The sequence below is a fragment of the Hemiscyllium ocellatum genome, chromosome 8 (assembly GCF_020745735.1).
Source record: "Hemiscyllium ocellatum isolate sHemOce1 chromosome 8, sHemOce1.pat.X.cur, whole genome shotgun sequence".
Classification (NCBI taxonomy): Eukaryota; Metazoa; Chordata; class Chondrichthyes; order Orectolobiformes; family Hemiscylliidae; genus Hemiscyllium; species Hemiscyllium ocellatum.
Window position 1 is genome coordinate 78,231,834 of NC_083408.1, and position 20,371 is coordinate 78,252,204.

Genomic DNA, 20,371 nt, shown 5'->3' on the forward strand with positions numbered 1-20,371 from the left:
GATTTTAAAAAGACTTAAAGGTAATTTTTTTAATGCAAGAATGGTTAACATATGGAAAGATCTTCCTGATGTGGGCACAGTTACAACTTTTAGAAGACACTTAGATCAGTACATGAATAGGAAAGGTTTGGAGGGATATGGGCCAGGATAGATGGATGAGACTAGTGAAGTTTGGGATTATGTTCAGCATGACTCTATGACTCTATAAGTGAACAGTTTCAATTGAGCAGAACAACGATCTTCATCATCACATTTGTCATAACTATTTCCCTGACTAATGTCATATGATTCCAATAACTTGACCCATTCCAGAGCATGATAAGAGTAAAGACCCTGTTTGACTTTCTCCATGTTCCTTTGAAAGCATTGAAGGGCCTCAGTTGGCTTGTGTATAAAATCAGAAAAATGACAGTCTCTGTTTCTCCTTGGAAAATACTTGGAAATAATTTCCTTCTCTCATAAACACAAACATTTAAACCTCTCCTTCAACATTCGAACAATGTTCTTCTTCATTAATGTAGAGAATATTTCTATTTTGTTTTTCTGCAGTTATCATTTATCAGTGCTAATAAGTTTTCAACGGATGCCCATCTGCTAATCTTATTGCAGAGTGTTCCACTAAGCAGCCTTTATATCTACTGTTGATATGAATTCATTTTCAAGGTGGTTATGACAGGGATTTTGATTTGTCCTTGATTAGCTGCAAGTATGTATTGGATGCTTGGTCTAGCTGTGTATAAAACAGTGGTGGTCTCCCATTAGGATGTCTGTCAGTGTTTGAATAAAGATGAAAGTGAGGACTCAGATGCTGGAGATTAGAGTCAAGGTTAGGGTGGTGCTGGAAAAGCACATCAGGTCAGGCAGCATTCGAGGAGCAGGAAAATCAGTGTTTCGGACAGGAGCCCTTCATCAGGTTTGAGTAAGCCATACCTTGGAGCTCATTTTCCTTTGAGCGTATAAAATCTTTTTCCTAAGTTACTTTATGTACCAGAGACAGAGGAAAATTTAGCCACTGTTCAGTTTTGATTGTGAGGGTTGAGGAAAGCATTTGAGACTTGAGAGAAGGACTTTGAAGCTACAGTAACCAATCAATAAAGTTTTATGTCAGTACTATGAGGCTTTTAAGACAATGCACGGAATGTTCGGTTGCATTCCCAAGATGATTAGAAAGAAAACAAAAATACTATTCTTGTCTCTGAATGTGGATTACATAAATATTAGAAATTAGGAGGTATTTTTAGCACCATTTGTTAAAGAAAGAAAATAAAGACTTGGATTTACATCATGCCTTTTTTGACCTCGGGATGATCCAAAACACTTTGAATAAAGTACTTTTGTTGCAATATGGGAGACAGCAGCTCATGTGGACAGCAAAATCTCACAAACAGCAATGCAATAATGACCAGATAATCTATTTTAGTGAAGTTAGCTAAGGAACAATACTGGTCCCATTTTATGAGTTTATTCCTTAACAAGGTGCCTAACAGAATTCTGGATCCTCTGTCAAGACAGCTAGGCCTTCAACTGAGCTCCACAGCAGCATTTGCCATGAATTTCCATCTACAAGATCAGTACAGTTCTGTGCAAAAAAATTCAGGCTACTCTGTTCAATCTCAATAAAACAACGTGAGAAAACTGAGAGACCCACTCTTTGCCATTATCCTTAGTTATTCATGAGAATATGGTATTTACAAGCACGTGGAGTTCATTTGGCCCTTGAAGGCTGTTCAGGTTTGAGTTTGAGTTTGATGTATTGTTGCCACGTGTACTGAGATACAGTGAAAAGTGTTGTTTTGTGTGCTCTTAACAAGCAGATCATACCATCAAAGTGATTCAGGATAGCTGGACAGAGTACAGAACTATACAATACACAGTGTTACACCCAAAGAGAAAGTGCAGAGAGAAAAATCAGAATTGTTAATTGAAAGACCCATCCAAAAATCTGATAACTGCAAGGAAGAAGCTGTTCTTGAATCTGTTTGTACCTATAATCAAACTTTTTTTTACCTTCTGCCTAATGGAACAGGGTGGAAGAGAGTATAACTTGGATGGGGGAGATCTTTGATTATGTTGGTTGCTTTCCTGAGGCTGTAGAAAATATAGATGGAGTCAATGAATGGAAGACTGGTTCATGGTTCAATAACTTTTTGTATGATCTGACTATCATCTCAGCTCCACCTGACTATCTTTCCATAATCCTTGAGCCCCTTCTCTGTCAAAAATCTATCTAACTCATCCTTGAATAAAGTTCAGTGAGCCCACCTGCACTGGTTTCTATGGAATTCCATCGATGAGCAACAAACAGCTCTCAAGAATTTTTCTCATTTCTTTCTTAAAAGGGAAACCTCATATTTTTATGTTCTCAAATTCAAATCTCTTCTACAAGAAAAAGCTCCATCCAGCATCAACCAAAGCAAGTCCTCTCAGAATCTTCAGTGTTTCAGCAGGTTCAGCTCTCATGCTTCAAATTCCAATAGCTATACACCATTCAGGATATTTCAATTCTATGTGACAATTTGCATGTTGCTCAATCTCCATTTCTGATGTATTAAATTCAAACCATTTTGTTTGACTGCCGTTTTCAAAGATTGTCCTATTCCTGTGTTGTCTAGTGTATGCAGCACATGAATTCATCTCAAATTCATGTTTACACAGAGAATATGTTTTTATAGGAAATAAAAGGAAAATGAACTAATTTCTATTGTTCTTATTTCATTACATGCGAGGTGTACAAATTAATATAATCTAAAACCTTAGATTTTGATATTTTATATTTCAATTTTCAATTTAATCAAAACCAGTTAACTGCACATTAAGTTGATGTTACCAGAAGCCGAGCATTACTGTAAATGAATTGTGTGAGATTGTGTTTGAGGGAGTGCCCTCTACCTGTGAAACATCCCCCCCAAAATATATTAGGTAGCAATCCTACTCAATGTTGGCATGTTTCTAGGGCACATTTGCTCAATTGTCATGGCAACTCTCATGTTTGAGCTTTATTATGAATGTATGCACACAGAAGATCTTTTGCTTGATAAATAGTGTCTCCATTCAGGGACTTGAAAGAGTATCAAAAGAACCTTGTGATTTTATTCAACATTTTAATACAGGGCCTTAACTTCACTTTAATCACAGTATAGCCTAAAGCTTTACATATCCAATAAATTCCCATTGAAATCTTGTCATTGTCATAGAGGTGAATGTAAATAATTGCATGATTATACAAGGAGTAAATGTGTTTTTCCTGGTAGTGGTTGAGGAAGAAATGTTGTCGAGGATATAGGGAGAATTCCTGATACTTACTTTTTGATATTATGTTGCAGGATCCTGTATGTACACCTAGTTGAACTTTTGATTCAGAAGCTAGAACAACAAAATAATTAATTGACAGTTCCCTTTGCTTTTCCTCAGTGGGTTCATTTTTTGTTTGGTTGAAATTCTTCAATTGAACACTCCATACCAGTTTACTGATTAGATAACTTTTTTTTTTAAAGATATTTTTATTAGAAATTTAATATTTTGACAGATTTACAAAAATAAACAGAACTTTCAAGCACAAACATTAATATAAAAATAGATCTTAAATATATAATCATCAAAATTCAAAGGAATGATACTAAAGAAGAAAGAAAAACAATGAAACTCAGTTAACTACTAATCTAATCCACAATTATCCAGAGTGTATAGTTGAGTCACTTACATCCTTCAAACAAGAGAAAATGTTCTCTAATACATTCATAACAGTATAATAAAAAGGAAACTATTTCCAAACAATAAGAACAAAAAAAAACATGTTTGAATGGAGATCCTCCCCCATGTTCTCAGGGGGCCTTACTTCCTTTCTAAAGGTCCACCATATCCTCTCCCAAACAGTGTCCCACCCTTGACCCGGGCGCTCCTTAATAGGATTTAGATATAATACCGAGCTAGAGTTAACAGTGAGCGCCCCACCCCCACCCCTCCCCACCCATACCTGAGTATATCTGATAGCATCAATGCCACGTACAAACACACATAACTATAAAATTACAACTCCAACAAATTACAGTTAAGTATAATAACATAAAATAGCAAGGGAAGACAACCCTGCTCCCAGAAGCAAAAGTAAAGTAGAGTAAAGTATCCACTTCTCCCCACAGAGTGTGGAAGAGGCAAGTCAACATAAATTGTCTCTTACGATTTATTTAAACGAGTCTAAAAGTTCCTTAGCCTCTTCTGGTGATCTAAAATTATACTCGGATCCTTCGTGGTTAAAGCATAACGTCGCTGGGTAGCGTAAGGTGTATTGAATATTTAAGTTCCTTAGACATTTCTTCACCTCATCAAACGCCTTCCTCCTTCGTGCCAGAGCCGGGGAGAAGTCCTGAAATAACATAATCTTGGATCCTTCATGAATCATAGCTTTAGGATCCTTTCCAAGATTTCTGGAGGCATCCAGGAGTATCTGCCTCTCCCTATAACTCTGCAGCCGGAACAGGACCGGGCGTGGGCGCTGGTTTGGGCCAGATCCGCGTACTGCGACCCGGTAGGCCCACTCCACCCTTACCCGGTCAGTTTCAGCCCCCAGGTTTAAAAGCTGGGGCAGCCATTGCTCCAGAAATACTGCTAACTGTCCCTTCTCTTCTTGTTCAGGGAGGCCCAGAAGACGGATATTCTTTCTCCGATTTCTATTATCCAGGTCATCCATGTAGATTTCAAAGGCTCGGACTCTCTGCTCCAGAGCTCGCACCTGTTCTGCAGCTGTTTGTGCTGCAGCCTCGGAGGTCGTGGCCTTTAGCTCCGCCCCCTCCACTCGGCCCTGCAATTCTCCGATAGAGTGATTCTGTTTCTGCAGCTTTTCTTCGAATGAGTTCCATCTCTGTCTGGATTCTGCGATGAAATTGATGAGTGTCGTTTCCAGCCTGGCAATCATCTCTTCAAGGCCTGTTTTTACATCAGCTGCAGCCGGAGGAGGAGAGGAGGGTGGGGGAGGGGTCTTTGTTTTCTGAGAGCTGCGGGATCCCTTTGGTTTACTCATTATCCACTTATATTTAAGCAGTTTAATATTAATAGTAAGCAGCTAATTAAGGTTAGAAATTTTTTTGGGTGGTTTGGTAAGTGTGGTGGGGGTGAGTAACTCACTTTACCCAGGTTTTGGGAAGAGCACTGTAAACTCAGACTTGCTGAGTCGCCGCCATCTTGGATCTCGCAGATTAGATTACTTAATGTGGAAACAGGCCCTTTGGCCCAACAAGTCCACACCGACCCGCCACCCATCCACCTAACACTACGGGCAATTTAGCATAGTCAATTCACCTAACCTGCACATTTTTGGACTGTGCGAGGAAACCAGACACGAAGAACGTGCAAACTCCACACAGTCAGTTGCCTGAGGTGGGAATTGAACCCAGGTTTCTGGAGCTCTGAGGCAGCAGTGCTAGCCACTGTGCCATCCAAGTTTAGTTCTTTCGAAGTGATGCTTTTGCCTTTAAGTGCACATTTCACATTTATGATAGCAGCCCATTGTCATAGTTTGTGCCGTGGTGGTCAACTCTGGTGTGGCAGTCCCTGCAGCTTTTACTGCGGTTGAAGAAAGTGTGCTGAGAAGGTGCACAACTTATAGCCTTCTGTTTTCTTCAGGCCCTGTTTTCAGCCAGCAGAGCCGTTTGTTTCTGTCTGCCGCTTTCAATGCACTCTAACAATCAGCACTCAGCACACAACCTGGCTCCCCGTTGTCAGTGATCAGCAAGGCCCAAGTCTTCTAATCTAATAAGACAAAAAGTTACCTGTTCAATCTAATAGCAATTTTTCAGGTCTAGCTTCAAACAGAGAATCCCACGATAAGCAGAAGTCCTCACAGAGAGCAGCAAAGAGAATCTCATTTTTGCAGCACCAGCTGTCATATTCTGATAAAGGAAATAGTTTAAACTGACAAAAGTCTCTTTGAGAAGACTCTTTTGATCACCTGATATCAACCTGGGCACCAGAAAAGACAATAGCAGAAACTGTCCTATCGACCCTGCAAAGTACTTACTACTTTGGTGCCAAAATACTCATGGAATCATACCTTATAGACAATGTCCCAGACATCACGATATCCATTCCTGGGTATATCCTGTCCCACTGGCAAGGCAGACCCAGCAGAAATGGCGGCACAGTCAGGAGGGAGTTGTCCCAGAGTCTTCAATATTGACTCTGGACCCCACACAGTCTCATGGCTTCAGGTTAAACACGGGCGTGGAAACCTTTTGCTGTTACCACATACTATCTTCCCTCAGCTGATGAATTGATACTCCTCCACATTGAACAACACTTGGAGAGAGCACTGAGGGTGAAAAGGGTGCAAAACATACTCTGATTGAGAATTTCAATGTTCACCACCAAGAGTGGCTCGGCAGCAGCACTCTTGATTGAGATGATCAGGTCCTAAAGGACAGTGTGGATCAATGGCAGGCGAAGAGGGAGCTAACAATAGGGAAAATCATACACAAATTCATCCCTGCCAATTTGCTGGCTGCAAATATTTCTGTCCATGAAAGTATTGGCAACAGCGACTGCGCACAGTCCTCATGGATACAAAGTCCTGCCTTCACATTGAGAATGTATTGTGTGGCACTATCACCATGCTAAATGAGACAGACTTCGAATAGACCTACCAATTCAAGACTCTGCATCCATGAGGCACTGTGGGCCATCAACAGCAGCAGAATTGTTCTCCAGCACAATCTGTAACCTCGTGGTCCAGCATATTCCCCCATACAAGCCAGGGGATCACCCCTGGTTTGATGGAATGAGCAGGAGCAGCACCAGGCATAACTAAAACTGAGGTGTCAAACTGGGGAAGCTATCAACAGCCTGACATAGTCATACTTACTGAATCATACCTTACACACAACAGAAACATGATCTGCCTGGACAGACCCAGCAGTGGCACATCCAGCTGTGAATGTTGGTGTACAACTCAGTGGAGGAGGCAGCTCCACAAATATCCCATCCTCAATGATGGAGGAGCTCAAAACATCAATGCAAAAGTTAAGGCTGAAGCATTCGCAGCCATCTTCAGCCAGAAGCGCCAATTGGATGATCCATCTCCTCCAATGGTCCCCAACCTTACAGATACCAGTTTTAAGCAAATTTGTTTCACTCCACGTGATATGAAGAAACAGTAGGATGCGCTGGATACTGCAAAGGTTATGGGCCATAACAACATTCCAGCAATAGAACTGAAGACTTGTGCTCCAGATTTTACTGCTCCCCAGCAAAGCTCTTCCAGTACTGTTACAACATTGACATCTACCGAACAATGTGGACAATTGCCCAGGTATGTCCTGTACACAAAAAGCAAGGCAAATCCAAAAGGCCAATCAACACCCCATCAGTCTACTCTTGATCATCAGTATAGTGATAGAAGGTGTCATCATTCATGCTATCAAACTGCACTTGCTCAACAATAACCCGCTCACCAACACCCAGTTTGGGTTCTGTTAGGGACTCAGCTCCAGACTTCGGCCTTAGTTCAAACATGGACAAAAGAGCTGAATTCTAGAGGTAATGTACTTGCAAAGTAACTCAGGATTTTTCTTTATTCTAAGTGTTATTATTCCTTCTTGCCCCTTTTTTGCTCTCCTTTTTAAAGTTTCCTCTTGCACATTCTGTATTTCAGGCTTCTACTATTTTGAGCCCTTAGTATCTGCCACAAACCTCCCTTTTTTCTCCTCTTCCAGTTCTCTACATTCCTTGATATCCAGGATTCACAAAATTTGTTGTCTTTACTGGAAGATGTTGGGTTTCAGTTTCTATTTCTCTCATATGCCACAGAATCTGCTGTATTCGTGTTATCATTATTGCGTTAGTCTTGGTGCAATCAATCAACACAGTTGATTTGATTGTACAAAAGTGCAGGAGTACAGTGAAAAATGTATAATGTCTCCATACAAGACACCATCTTCAGCACAAGTAACTAGGGACAGAGTTTTAAGAACAAGAAAAAATAAAATTAGAAGTTAAAAATTGTGGCGATCATTGTAGAGTTACACCTGCTTAGTTTTAAGTAGAAAATAAAGCTGAAAGTTTAAACATATCGTCTTCCTTAAGTGCTTAGTCACAGTGGGACCACACTTCAAGGAATCACCTCAAGACCAGAAGTCCATGCTGATGCCACATCAGGCCAAGAGGCCACCACACTAGACCAGGAGGCCGCCTCATTGGTCTGTGCTGACTCTGAGGCCGGGAGAAGAAAGAAGAGAGAAAAAAAGGAAATGGGCGGAGCAGACGAGTGTACAACAGTAAAACCGAAAATGTTCACTGCAGACCTAACATAAATCCCACAACACATATTTTGATAAATTATTTAATCTACCGATTTCCTTCTCGAATGTGTCCCATTACTCTGACATAGATTTACCTCATATTTGCTCCCAACCCATTCTGGCCAAATCATAAGTAATCTTATTAAAATGAGCCCTCCCCCAGTTTATTCCTCCTTACTGCTGTAATGGATTCTCTGATCAACATTGCGACACCATCCCCTCTTAACTCTTTCCCCACCTTGCCTGAAGACCCTCTATCTTGGGATATTGATTCACCAATATCCATAAATTAAATACCAATCATCAAATTTATAAGGTAACAAGCAGTGAAAGTAAAATTCTGTGGATGTTGGAAATTTGAAATAGAAACAAAGGACACTGGACAAACTCTGCAGGTTTGACAGCATCTGTAGAGAGAAACAAAGTTAACACTGACTTCGGTATGACCCTAGAACATTTCACTGGACTCAAAACGTCAACGGTTTCTCTCTCCATAGATGCTACTAAATTTCTCCAGCACTTTGCTTTTATTTCAGAAACCTCGTGATATTCCTTTTTGATTGCAACTACCAGATTTCTTATTGCAAAGTGGTAGATTCATCTATACTGCTGAATGTCCGTCCCCCATTCAACCCGAAAGCTAGAGCATCTGACGTTCAGTCACTTACACTGTCGTGTTAAAGGAAACTGGTAACATTAATGCGAAGGACCATTGTATTACTTTCACAAAAAAAGCGCTTACTGGATTTTATTTCAATAAAGCTAAGTAAACTATCATCATTAGGATTAACTTTAAATCAATAGTTATGGTCGCTTGCAGTGTTTCAGTTCAATCTGATGATAAGTTACATTAGAAAATACATCTGTTGATTGCACTTTGCTTTTAAATAAAATGTACTCGCGCGTCAAATAGGACACTGGAAACTTCCTATAGTTTACTATGATATCGATATCAATAGGGATATGGTCTGGTCAGAGCAGCAGAGTGTCTAACTTCATGCCAACTTCTTAATTTGAAGTAACTGCAAAACGAATGTTAGTATAGCGGGGCGGGGGCCGTGGGAGTGGGTGCTCCATTCTCAGTCAACGTCAGACTTCAGGTCGCTGGCCATACAGTGCATGAGGTCACTCGGGGCAGCATGGTAGGGAATCACAGCAATCTGAAGTTGGTTTATATAGCAACCACAATTTAAACACGGCTGCCTGGCATGAAAGAAATCGTGCTAGAGCTGCTTTCTGAATTTCGCAATTTTCCTGTGTACATTCGTTTTTCACGGAAAAGATAAAAACTTAGTCTGTCAAACTTTTAAGTTGCCTTAAGGCTACTGATTGATACTTCTATGCAAAGATTCGTATTCTGCTATATAGTACTAACATTCTTGCAATAATCCACAACAACGCAACGTAATTTGACAATCTGCAAGCAGAATTCTGACTATTCTTTGTAACAAACCATACAATATGAGAAATATATATATATTCCACTAAATCTGACAACACTGGCAGCAGCTTAAAGGATCCAACATGGAACATTTCATTGGACGCTATGTAATGTTACGACTGTTTCTATAGTAACGAAGCCAGTTTGTCGCCACGGCCCGATACTTCAGCTCCCTGGTTGCTTTGGGGAAGCGCCTCGGGTTTCAGTTTCTATTTCTCTTCATGATAGTGGAGCAACTCGTAGGAAGCGCCCATCGGAATGTGAAAGATTTCACGTTTTTCCAACGGGCAAATGCCAGAAGGGTGAGTGAGCAGCAGAAACTGCCGAATTGACATTATCATTATCGCGTTGGTCTGGACGCAATGTATAGTGTGTACACAATGCAACAAAGCAGACCTAACATAAATCCCACAACGCATTGTGATAAATTATTTACGGCATGTAATACAAGCCGAGTACAAGAGGATGTAGTGACACAGTTCATAGCCAAGTGCATTAAAATAGATTTATTCTCGCAAAAAAAAAAGTTGAATCAATAATATATTGGAAACTGTAGGACTCTACAGTTCCAATGCACTTTGAAAATTCTGGAGATTTCTCAACTCTGAAGTTCACTACATATCGGCTTGGCACTTCATTGGGCCGTTCATTTATAAGCATCCCAAACAGCATTTTTAAAATATATATAAATACATATAAAGTCTATACATAAAATCGCTGTAAAGGTTAAATGCGGCATCACTTGAAGTTTGAACGGACAGTGCCGCCTGCAGTCAGTTTAAAGTCCAGAGTTCGGAGGAGATGGGATATGGGTAGTTCGTCCAGACCCTCTGGGAATTTCTCGGGGTCTATCGTCCTGATTAAAGTTTGCATGGCCTTTATGAAGAGGGGAGCGGGGCTGTAGCCCGAGAGCCATTGGAAGAGCGGTGTCCCCAGAACGGTCCGCCAGAGACTGGCATTGTCCTTCAGCGTCGTCTTCATCTGAAACTGGAGCTCGGGCATGAATAGCAGGAGGTGATGCAGGCACCTGGCCATCCTGGGATTGTCCAGGGGACTGGAACCCAGCTGCTGCAGTAAGGTGTCCAGAGCCATGTCCCCGCGGCAGTCCCTGATGTAAGGAGACGAGCCGTGGCCGAGCAGCAGGACCAAACACTCGGGCCTGCCCAGCTCGCACGCCAAGTGCAGTGGGGTCTTGCCGCTCTCCACATGCTCGCAGCCCCGGCGGTCGATGTACTGGCGGCGCTCTCCCTCCGGCAAGCGGCGCAGGCTGTCCAGGATCCGCGACAGGGTGGCGACCCGGTTGTAGCGCACAGCCATGGCCAGGTGCTGGCCGAGGACCGAGCAGCAACAGAAGCTGGTGCTGGGCATAGCCAGGGCAGCTCGGGGGTGCTCGCTCAGCAGGTACTTGCCGTACGCCTGGTGGTCGTGCACCAGGGCATAGAGCAGAGCCTCGGACGGCGAGTAGCTGCTCATGCGGCCACTGTCCTCCCAGTGGAACACCTCCATGGTCCTCATCTCCTCCAGCATCCAGACAGGCAGCAGGTCCCGCACCGCCTGGTAAAAAGCAAACGATGATTTCCTGCAGCGTTTCCGCCACCGCGATTCCTGCTGACCGCCCCCGGGGCTGCAATAGCCCAGACTCCAGGGCATGGCCGGGGGCGGCATCGGAGACCTGGGCCGAGAGCTCCTGCTCCTGCTCCTGCCTTCAATTACACATCGCTGCCCGGGTCAGAGTCCCCAAAGCCGGGCGCCGCGCCTCCCACACTCTCTTTGTAGCAACAGCGCCGAGAGCCGCCTTCAAACATTGGCCGATTTCGACCGTGCCCCGCCCTCGAACCCGCCCCGAGCACCGCCCCTTACTCTGGCCCCGCCCACCGATCGTGCCCCTTCTCACGCCCCGCCCTGCCCGCTGACTCACCTCTGAAGACCCGCCCCTTATACATTGACTCCGCCTCCTCCAGTCACGCCCCTTTCCCTCTCCCATCCCCCTGCCTGAACATCTCTCCACCACCCCGGACACGCCCCCTTCCATCGCCCCGCCCTCCAGCCTAGTCCACATGCGGACACACCCCTTGCCAACGCCCCACCTCCGGTTGGGGCTTGGACCCCGCCCTATTCCTTGACACGCCCCTTTCTACTCAGGACACGCCCCCTTCACCGCCCCTCCCCGATGGTGACATTCTGTACCGGGAGCCGCTCCCCCAGAGGCAGCGCATCGTGTGCAGAGGAGACCGGACCTTTTATGTAAAAATCTCCAAAACACAGTCATGTCTGTGACATGGACATTATTCCGTCTCCATTCCCTTCGTGCACCCCACACTCCCCGAACACATCAACTCTGTTTCTCAGCAGCTAACCTCAGCTTCACAACATGAAACAAAAACCCCGAAAGAACTGAGAACCGCGACCCGAAAGGTTAACTCTGATTTCTCTGCACAGATGCTGGCTGGCCATGTGGGACAATCTTGTTGGCAGCGCCCGAACCTCTAATCCAGGAGACCTGCATTTGTCCCACCTGTGCCAGAGATGTACAATGATATCTCAGAACAGGTTGATTAGCGAATATATATGTAAACTGTGGTTATAATTTTAGGCTCAGGGTGCCAGGTGGTTTATGGTACCCGCCTGGGGTAGAGTTAGGGTACCTGATGAGTAGGGAGAAGTGCTGAATGGGAAGGCGCCGGGATGCAAGATGACTGGGGGGTGGGGGTGAAGAACAGGCTAGTGTTTAGGGTAGGTCAGGGTGTGCTGGGCACATTGGTTTCAGCAGGGGAGTGATGAGATTTGGTCAATCCAACCTAACTTGGCGAGGGTGGGGAGGGCAGGGGGAGCATGTAAGGAGTGTTGGATAATGTCTGATAGTAGGGACAATGGGATGGTTTTTGAAAAAACTCTCAAATCCCCTCGAAACCTTTTGCTTCTTACCCTAAAGCAGTGCTCCCTGGTTATTGATCTCTGTACTAAGGTGAAAGGATTCTCCTTAACTCTTCCTGTCATAACTTTGTACATCATAGTCAGGTTTCCCCTCTGTCCAGGCAACAGCTATTTAGTGCAATGTTGACATCTCTTGAATCAGATCAACTTATTACTTTTTTCTAACATTAAGAGGGGGGAAGAGGTTTTGGAAAGGGAAGTAGAAGGAATGGAAAATTGAACCACAGAAAAATGAAAGCACTATTCAAGATCACAAGCTACTCAAACTTTACGGAAATGTTTAATGTTTCAAATCAATGATCTTTCACCAGAAAGGTAGTGTATGTCAAATAGGGAGTGGGTAGAAGAAACAAAAGAGAACAGAGATAGTGTAGAAAATAAGTGTGATTAAAGGATAAAAGTTGATTGCGCAAGGAAAATGGTGTGGTAATGAGCAAGAAGCAATTGATGTGTGCTGAGGGGAAGGTGGATGATGTTACTGATACCACCCAACAAAAAGAGAAAACTGAGATTAAAAAGTATTTCACCATTCTCTTTCCTTCCTCCTACTCTATCTCTATTTCTGGGGATTGGGCATATATTAATAAATATTCACAATGAGATCCTTGACTCCCACTACCTCAACCACATTTCCTGAAATGACTTTGCCCAGTCTCCAAATGTTCATCAGTCTTTCTCTAGACACAAACGTCTTGTCCCATTTGGACTTACACTATTAATTCTTTTGTCATTTATGTTTGTTTGTTGAAATAAGATATAGGAAGAAAGAAAACACAACTGCAATACAAGCCACAAATATAGACTAGGTCAATGCTGAGGAGAAACTCAAAAATGGCTCCATATATCTTTATAATTGCTGTTCTTTCTGTTCTTATTTATCTATCAGCATCAATCTGTATTTATAGAGTCATAGAGATGTACAACATGGAAACAGACCCTTCGGTCCAATCCGTCCATGCTGACCAGATATCCCAACCCAATCTAGTCCCACCTGCCAGCACCCGGCCCATATCCCACCAAACCCTTCCTATTCACCCATCCAAATGTCTCTTAAATGTTACAATTGTACTAGCCTCCACCACTTCCTCTGGCAGCTCATTCCATACCCTCCTCCTCCTCCCCCCCCCCGGCGTGAAAAAGTTTCCCCTTAGGTCTCTTTTATATCTTTCCCCTCTCACCCTAAACCTATGCCTTCTAGTTCTGGACTCCCCAACCCCTGGGAAAAGACTTTGTCTATTTACCCTATCCATGCCCCTCAATAATTTTGTAAACCTCTATAAGGTCACCCTTCAGCCTCCAACGCTCCAGGGGAAACTGCCCCAGCCTGTTCAGCATCTCCCTATAGCTCAAATCCTCCAACCCTGGCAACATCCTTGTAAATCTTTTCTGTGATTTTTAAGTTTCACAACATCTTTCCGATAGGAAGGAGACCAGAATTGCACACAATATTCTTTGACCTTTCCACATTCTTATCATTCACTATGAAAAGGATTTTCCTCTGGGTTTTTTTTTGATTTTCAGTTGACTCTTAATTGCTTTGCGTTTTATTCTTCTTCACACATGGAAACACTTGTTCTGTCTTTGCTATCAAAACCTTACATAAAGACCTCAATTTTATCAACTCCCAGCCCTCAGGAGAGGGTAGTGATTAGTCTGTTCACTTTATCCTGCTAGATAGAGCTCACTGAACGTAAATTCCTATGTGGCTTATTCAAGGTTCATCACAAGTTTAGCATAATTTCTCCAATTGTTAATTTTACCCATCAAGAAATAAATCCTAATGCTTACATTGTTTGAACAGTGGTCCTGTATTGCTCCTTATGGGATTCCATCTTTGAAGTAGTTACTTTTTATTCCTGCTCCCTGCTTTTGTGACAAGCTAGCTAACCATTCTGATACTTGTCCCTGTTCCTTGGATGCTGCCTGACCTGCTGCACTTTTCCAGCAACACATTTTCAGCTCTGATCTCCAGCATCTGCAGTCCTCACTTTCTCCCCAAACTCTGCAATGTTGACTCTTCTATTACTTATTTTGTAATGTCTCATAGGCTTTGTTGGAAATTAGATTTGTGATATCTAACAAATGATGCAGCCTATTCTGCCTGGTGTTACTTCCAAAATATCAATTGGCTGGTCACGCAAAACTTTCACTGTAGAAATCCATTCATATTATTATGCATTCACATATTGCTGGTATATGTATTTGTATATTTAATCTTTTTCCCATGGTAGGGACTCTATTTGATTCTAAACTGTTTGCTTGACCTTCCACTTCCCTGCTAAAATATAGATAGAATGTTAACTTACAGTCCTCTGGTACTACACCTTGTTCTAACATCTGCCCCTCTTCTTCAGATAAATTTAAAAAGCATGAAGACAACAGATTAAATTTGGTTAATAAATAGTTTTAGTTTTAGTGTCGATCAAGTTTAAATCTCCAGAGCACACCCATCATAATCTTTTTTCTTACTCTTCCCTTTATTTCAAGAATTTAAACTTTTAAAAAAAGATAGATTTGGATATTAATAAATAATTAGCTGTGAATTAATGTTTGTAAACAATATTCTATTTATTTTCTAGTTAGGTGTACAATATTAACTGTTAGGGTGATGTGATGGTGTAATGGTTACATCACTGGACTAGGCTAATGCTCTAGAGACAGATCTAGCCCAAGACTTTGACCATAACTTGGAATGCAGGACGAGCACAAAGGCAATGCTGCTAGGGTACAATGTGAGGGAAACATATTCCATAAATTTCCTTTGACTTGACTATGCAACTTCTCCAAGAATGAAAATGATAAATTTGCTACAGACTAAGCAGATTTTGAAATCAGACAGATTGGAGTTGTGTTATTTATTAATGTCCAAATGATAAACATTCCATTTTTAGTTCTTAAGAAGAAAAGACCAATTACATCTAGACATTCTCATTCCTGAAGGCTTCCCATTTTCCAGCTGTCCCTTTACCTGCGAACATCTGCCCCAATCAGCTTTTGAAAGTTCTTGCCTAATACCGTCAAAATTGGCCTTTCTCCAATTTAGAACTTCAACTTTTAGATCTGGTCTATCCTTTTCCATCACTATTTTAAATCTAATAGAATTATGGTCACTGGCCCCAAAGTGGTCCCCCACTGACACCCCAGTCACCTGCACTGCCTTATTTCCCAAGAATAGATCAAATTTTGCACCTTCTCTAGTAGGTACATCCACATACTGAATCAGAAAATTTTCTTGTACACTGTTAAGAAATTCCTCTCCATCTAAATCCTTAACACTATGGTAGGCCCGGTCTATGTTTGGAAAGTTAAGATCCCCTACCATATTCCCTATTATTCTTACAGGTAGCTGAGATCTCCTTACAAGTTTGTTTCTCAATTTCCCTCTGACTATTAACGGGTCTATAATACAATCCCAATAAGGTGATCATCCCTTTCTTATTTCTCAGTTCAACTCAAATAACTTTCCTGGATGTATTTCTGGGAATGTCCTCCCTCAGTAGAGCTGTAATGCTATCCCTTATCAAAAACACCACTCCCTCTCCTGTCTTGCCTCCCTTTCTATCCTTCCTGTAGCATTTGTATCCTGGAACATTAAGCTGCCAGTACTGCCCATCCCTGAGCCATGTTTCTGTAATTGCTATGATATCCCACTCCCATGTTCCTAACCATGCCCTGAGTTCATCTGCCTTCCCTGTTAGGCCCCTTGCATTGAAATAAATGTAGTTTAATTTATTAGTCCTACATTGTCCCTGCCTGCCCTGACTGTTTGACTCTCTCCTGTTCTCAGCTGTACCAGTTTCAGATTGACCTCTTTCCTCACTATCTCCCTGGGTCTACCCCCCCTCACCCACTTTATTAGTTTAAATCCTCCCAAGCAGCTGTACCAAATTTCCCTGCCAGTATAAAGGCATTTGGATGGGTATATGAATAGGAAGGACTTGGAGGGATATGGGCCGGGTGCTGGCAGGTGGGACTAGATTGGGTTGAGACATCTGGTCAGCATGGATGGGTTGGACCGAAGGGTCTGTTTCCATGCTGTACATCTCTATGACTCTATATTACATCATTTTTGAGCTTTTTGTTTGTGCACAAACAAATTGAATACAACACTAATAAAGTAGACAATCAATAAGCCTTTATTTAAAAGTTCAAAAATCACACAACACCAGGTTATAGTCCAACAGATTTATTTGGAAGCACAAGCTTTCGGAGCGCTGCTCCTTCATTAGGTGGTTGTGGAGAATAAGATTGTAAGACACAGAATTTATACCAAAAGTTTACAGTGTGATGTAACTGAAATTATACATTGAAAAAGACCTGGTTTGTTTACTAAGTCTCAAATCTTTTAGAATGACCATTTTGGTTTCAGTTCTTTCATATGTAAATCGCAAAACTTTTTTAAAACGTTACATTCTCAAGTGAACTTTAACAATTAGTGTCATGTTGGCCCAGATAATGTATTGAAGGTGTTAGCTTCCCTGTGTGGGGCTGTCTCTGCCACAATGGTCAGACTGATTCTAATCTAAAAAACGGGTCATGCAGTTTTTGAGCAAAGTAAAATGTAATTCTGCAAGTACAAATTCACCCCACAAAGTTATGTGTGTGTGTGTGTGTGTGTGTGTGTGTGTGTGTGTGTGTGGGGGGTGCAGTGATGGGGTTATGATTGTCTGTGAGAGTGTGTGTATGTGTGTGAGTGTGAGTGCAAAGAGGTATAAGTCTGTGAGAGGGTGTGTGTGGGAGTGAGAGAGGATCCGCATGAGTGTGTGTGTCGGTGTACCTGTGTTTGTGTGTGTGTGTAGGAGTGTCTGTGTGTGTGTATAGTGCAGTGGGGTCACCTGTAGTGTGCATGAGGTAAAAACCCAAAGTCCCGGTTGAGGCCATCCCCATGGGTACCAAACTTGGCATTGTTGCCTGTCCCAAAGTCTGACTTGGAGGATGGTCACCCGAAGGTCCGAGGTTGAATGTCCCGGACCACTGAAGTGTTCTCCGACTGCGAGGGAACACTCCTGTCTGTAGATTGTTGTGCGGTGCCCACTCATCTGTCGCCGGAGTTTCTGCTTGGTCTCATCAATGTACCATGCCGTCTCATTTTGACTTCAGACAGTTAGTTACACTTATGGGTAAACACAAAGGAAGATCATCATCATGAAAATTATTTTTGTTTTCTCAAAATAAATTACTGAGTTGAGTTTAGAAAACTTCTTCAGAGAGTAGAAATTTAATTTAGCTTCAGAAGTGCCACTGGCACAGAGAGCCAGGCCCCACATTTCCCTCAAGCTCATCACCACCCTATCAAGAAAGTTAAAATTGAACTATAAATGTCCGTCTCAATGACAAAGCTCAAATTCCAAGAATGTATATTGAAGTCTACAATTCAAAGGTTCGCTCCAAAGCCATTATTCCAATGAAATTACATTTTACTATCAAGCAGTAAAATCCATTGGAAGAGATGTTGTCACACAATGGGTCACATACCTGTCTCTGAAACAGAAGCTCAGGATTTGAGTCCCACTCCAAGAATTGATGCATGTAGAAGGTGCACTTGTAATATGGCTACACAGGTTGATTATCAACACATCAATTCTCCCAAAATGCCTCTGGCAGATGGTAAGAGCCGGAGGATCTCCCAGTCACTCTGCTGCCAGGCAGGTGAACTGTTCCAGGGAGAACATGCTTTATCCTTCTCATACACCACTAGGTGTGGGAAGAGAAAGGAAATTCAATTATTAGACACCCAGTTTTGATCTGAAATTTGTCAAAATTAAGTTGATCTGCAACATATGCCAATTGGTATTTGTCTTACTGAATTAAGATAACTTTGAACAAAGAACAAAGAAAATTTACAGCCAGGAACAGGCCCTTCAGCCCTCCAAGCCTGTGCTGATCCAAATCCACGGTCTGAACCTATTGCCCAATTCCTAAGCATCTGTATCCCTCTGCTCCTCACCTACTCGTGCATCTGTCCAGAAGCACCTTAAATGAATCTACCATGCCTGCCTCTACTACTTCTGCTGGCAATGCGTTCCAGGCACCTACCACCCTCTGTGTGAAGTACTTTCCGTGTGTATTCCCCTTAAACTTTTCTCTTCTCACCTTGAAATCTTGTTACTGAATTCCTCACCCTGGGAAAAAGCTTATCTCTATCCACCCTGTCTATAACCTTTAGGATTTTGTAGACCTCAATCAGGTCCCCCCCCTCCCAATCTCCTTTTTTCTAATGAAAACAATCCGAACCTACTCAACCTCTCTTCATAGCTGGCACCAAAGTCTTGTACAATGTTAACACGACCTGCCAGCTCTTATACTCAATACCCCGTTCGATGAAGGCAAGCCGACCATATGCCTTCTTGACCAGCCTGTCCACCTGAGCAGCCACCTTCAGAGTACAATGGACCTGAACTCCCAGATCTCTCTGCTCATCAACTTTTCCCAGGGCTCTTCCACCTATAGTATAGTTCGCTCTCGAATTAGACCTTTCAAAATGCATCACCTCACATTTGCTCGGATTGAACTCCATCTGCCACTTCTCTGCCCAACTCTCCAATCTATTTATATTCTCCTGTATTCTTTGACAGTCCCCTATGCATTCTGCTACTCCACCAGTATTCGTGTCATCTGCAAACTTACTGATCAGACAACCAATGCCCTCTTCCAGATAATTTATGTATATCACAAACAACAGTGGCCCCAGCACTGATCCCTGCGGAACACCACCGGTCATTTTTCTCCATTTCGAGAAACTCCGTTCAACTACTACTCTCTGTCTCCTGTTGCTCAACCAGTTCTTTATCCACCCAGCTAGAACACCCTGCATACCATGTGACTTCACTTTCTCCATTAGTTTACCATGGGGAACCTTATCAAACACCTTACTAAAGTCCAAGTATATGACATCTATAGCCCTTCCTTCATCTATCAACTTGATCACTTCCTCAAAGAACTTTATTAAGTTAGTAAGGCATGATCTCTCCACACAAAACCATGATGCATATCACTGATAAGCCCATTCTCTTCCAAATATAAATAGATTCTATACCTTAGCGCCTTCTCCAGTAACTTTCCCACCAGTGACGTCAGGATCACTGGTCTGTACCTGGAATATCCCGACTACCCTTCTTCAACAGGGGACAGCATTAGCAGCTCTCCAGTCCTCCAGAACGTCACCTGTGTTTAAGGATGCTACAAATATATTTGTCAGGGCCCAGCTATTTCCTCTCTTGCCTCCCTCAGCAACTGGGGATAGATCCCATCCGGTCCTGGGGATTTGCCCACCTTAGTATCTTTAGCTTACCCAACACATTCTCCCTTCTTATGTCAACATGAGCCAGAGTAAACAAGCTTCTATCTCTTATCTCAACATTCATCATGTCCCTCTCCTCAGTGAACACTGATGCAAAGTAATCATTGAGAATCTCACCCATTTTCTCAGATTCGACACATATCCTTCCTTCCTTATCTTTTAGTGGACCAACCCTTTCTCAAGTTTTTAAATAAGAATAAAAGGCCTTGGGATTCTCCTTAATTCTGCTCGCTAAAGCTATTTCACGTCCCTTTTTAGCCCCCTTGATTCCTCATTTAAGATTGGTCCTAGTCTCCCAATATTCCTCCAGGGCCTGTTCTGTTCTTAATTGCCTGGACATTATGTACCCCTCCCTTTTCCTGTTGGCTAACCACACAATTTCTCCTGTCATCCGTGGTTCACGAATCT

At 42.6% G+C, this 20,371-nt stretch overlaps 1 protein-coding gene across 1 annotated transcript; it reads right to left on the reverse strand.

The window, feature by feature from the left end:
* Positions 1–10,245: 10,245 nt before the first annotated feature.
* ankrd9 (ankyrin repeat domain 9) lies at positions 10,246–11,477 on the reverse strand. Its single transcript, XM_060828494.1, has one exon. The coding sequence runs from the start codon at positions 11,392–11,394 to the stop codon at positions 10,468–10,470; it is 927 nt and encodes a 308-aa protein (XP_060684477.1). The 5' UTR covers positions 11,395–11,477; the 3' UTR covers positions 10,246–10,467.
* Positions 11,478–20,371: the final 8,894 nt, after the last annotated feature.

Bases quoted from the DNA above. Each gene is read 5' to 3' on its own strand.
- ankrd9 (XM_060828494.1), bottom strand. From the start codon at position 11,394: ATGCCGCCCCCGGCCATGCCCTGGAGTCTGGGCTATTGCAGCCCCGGG.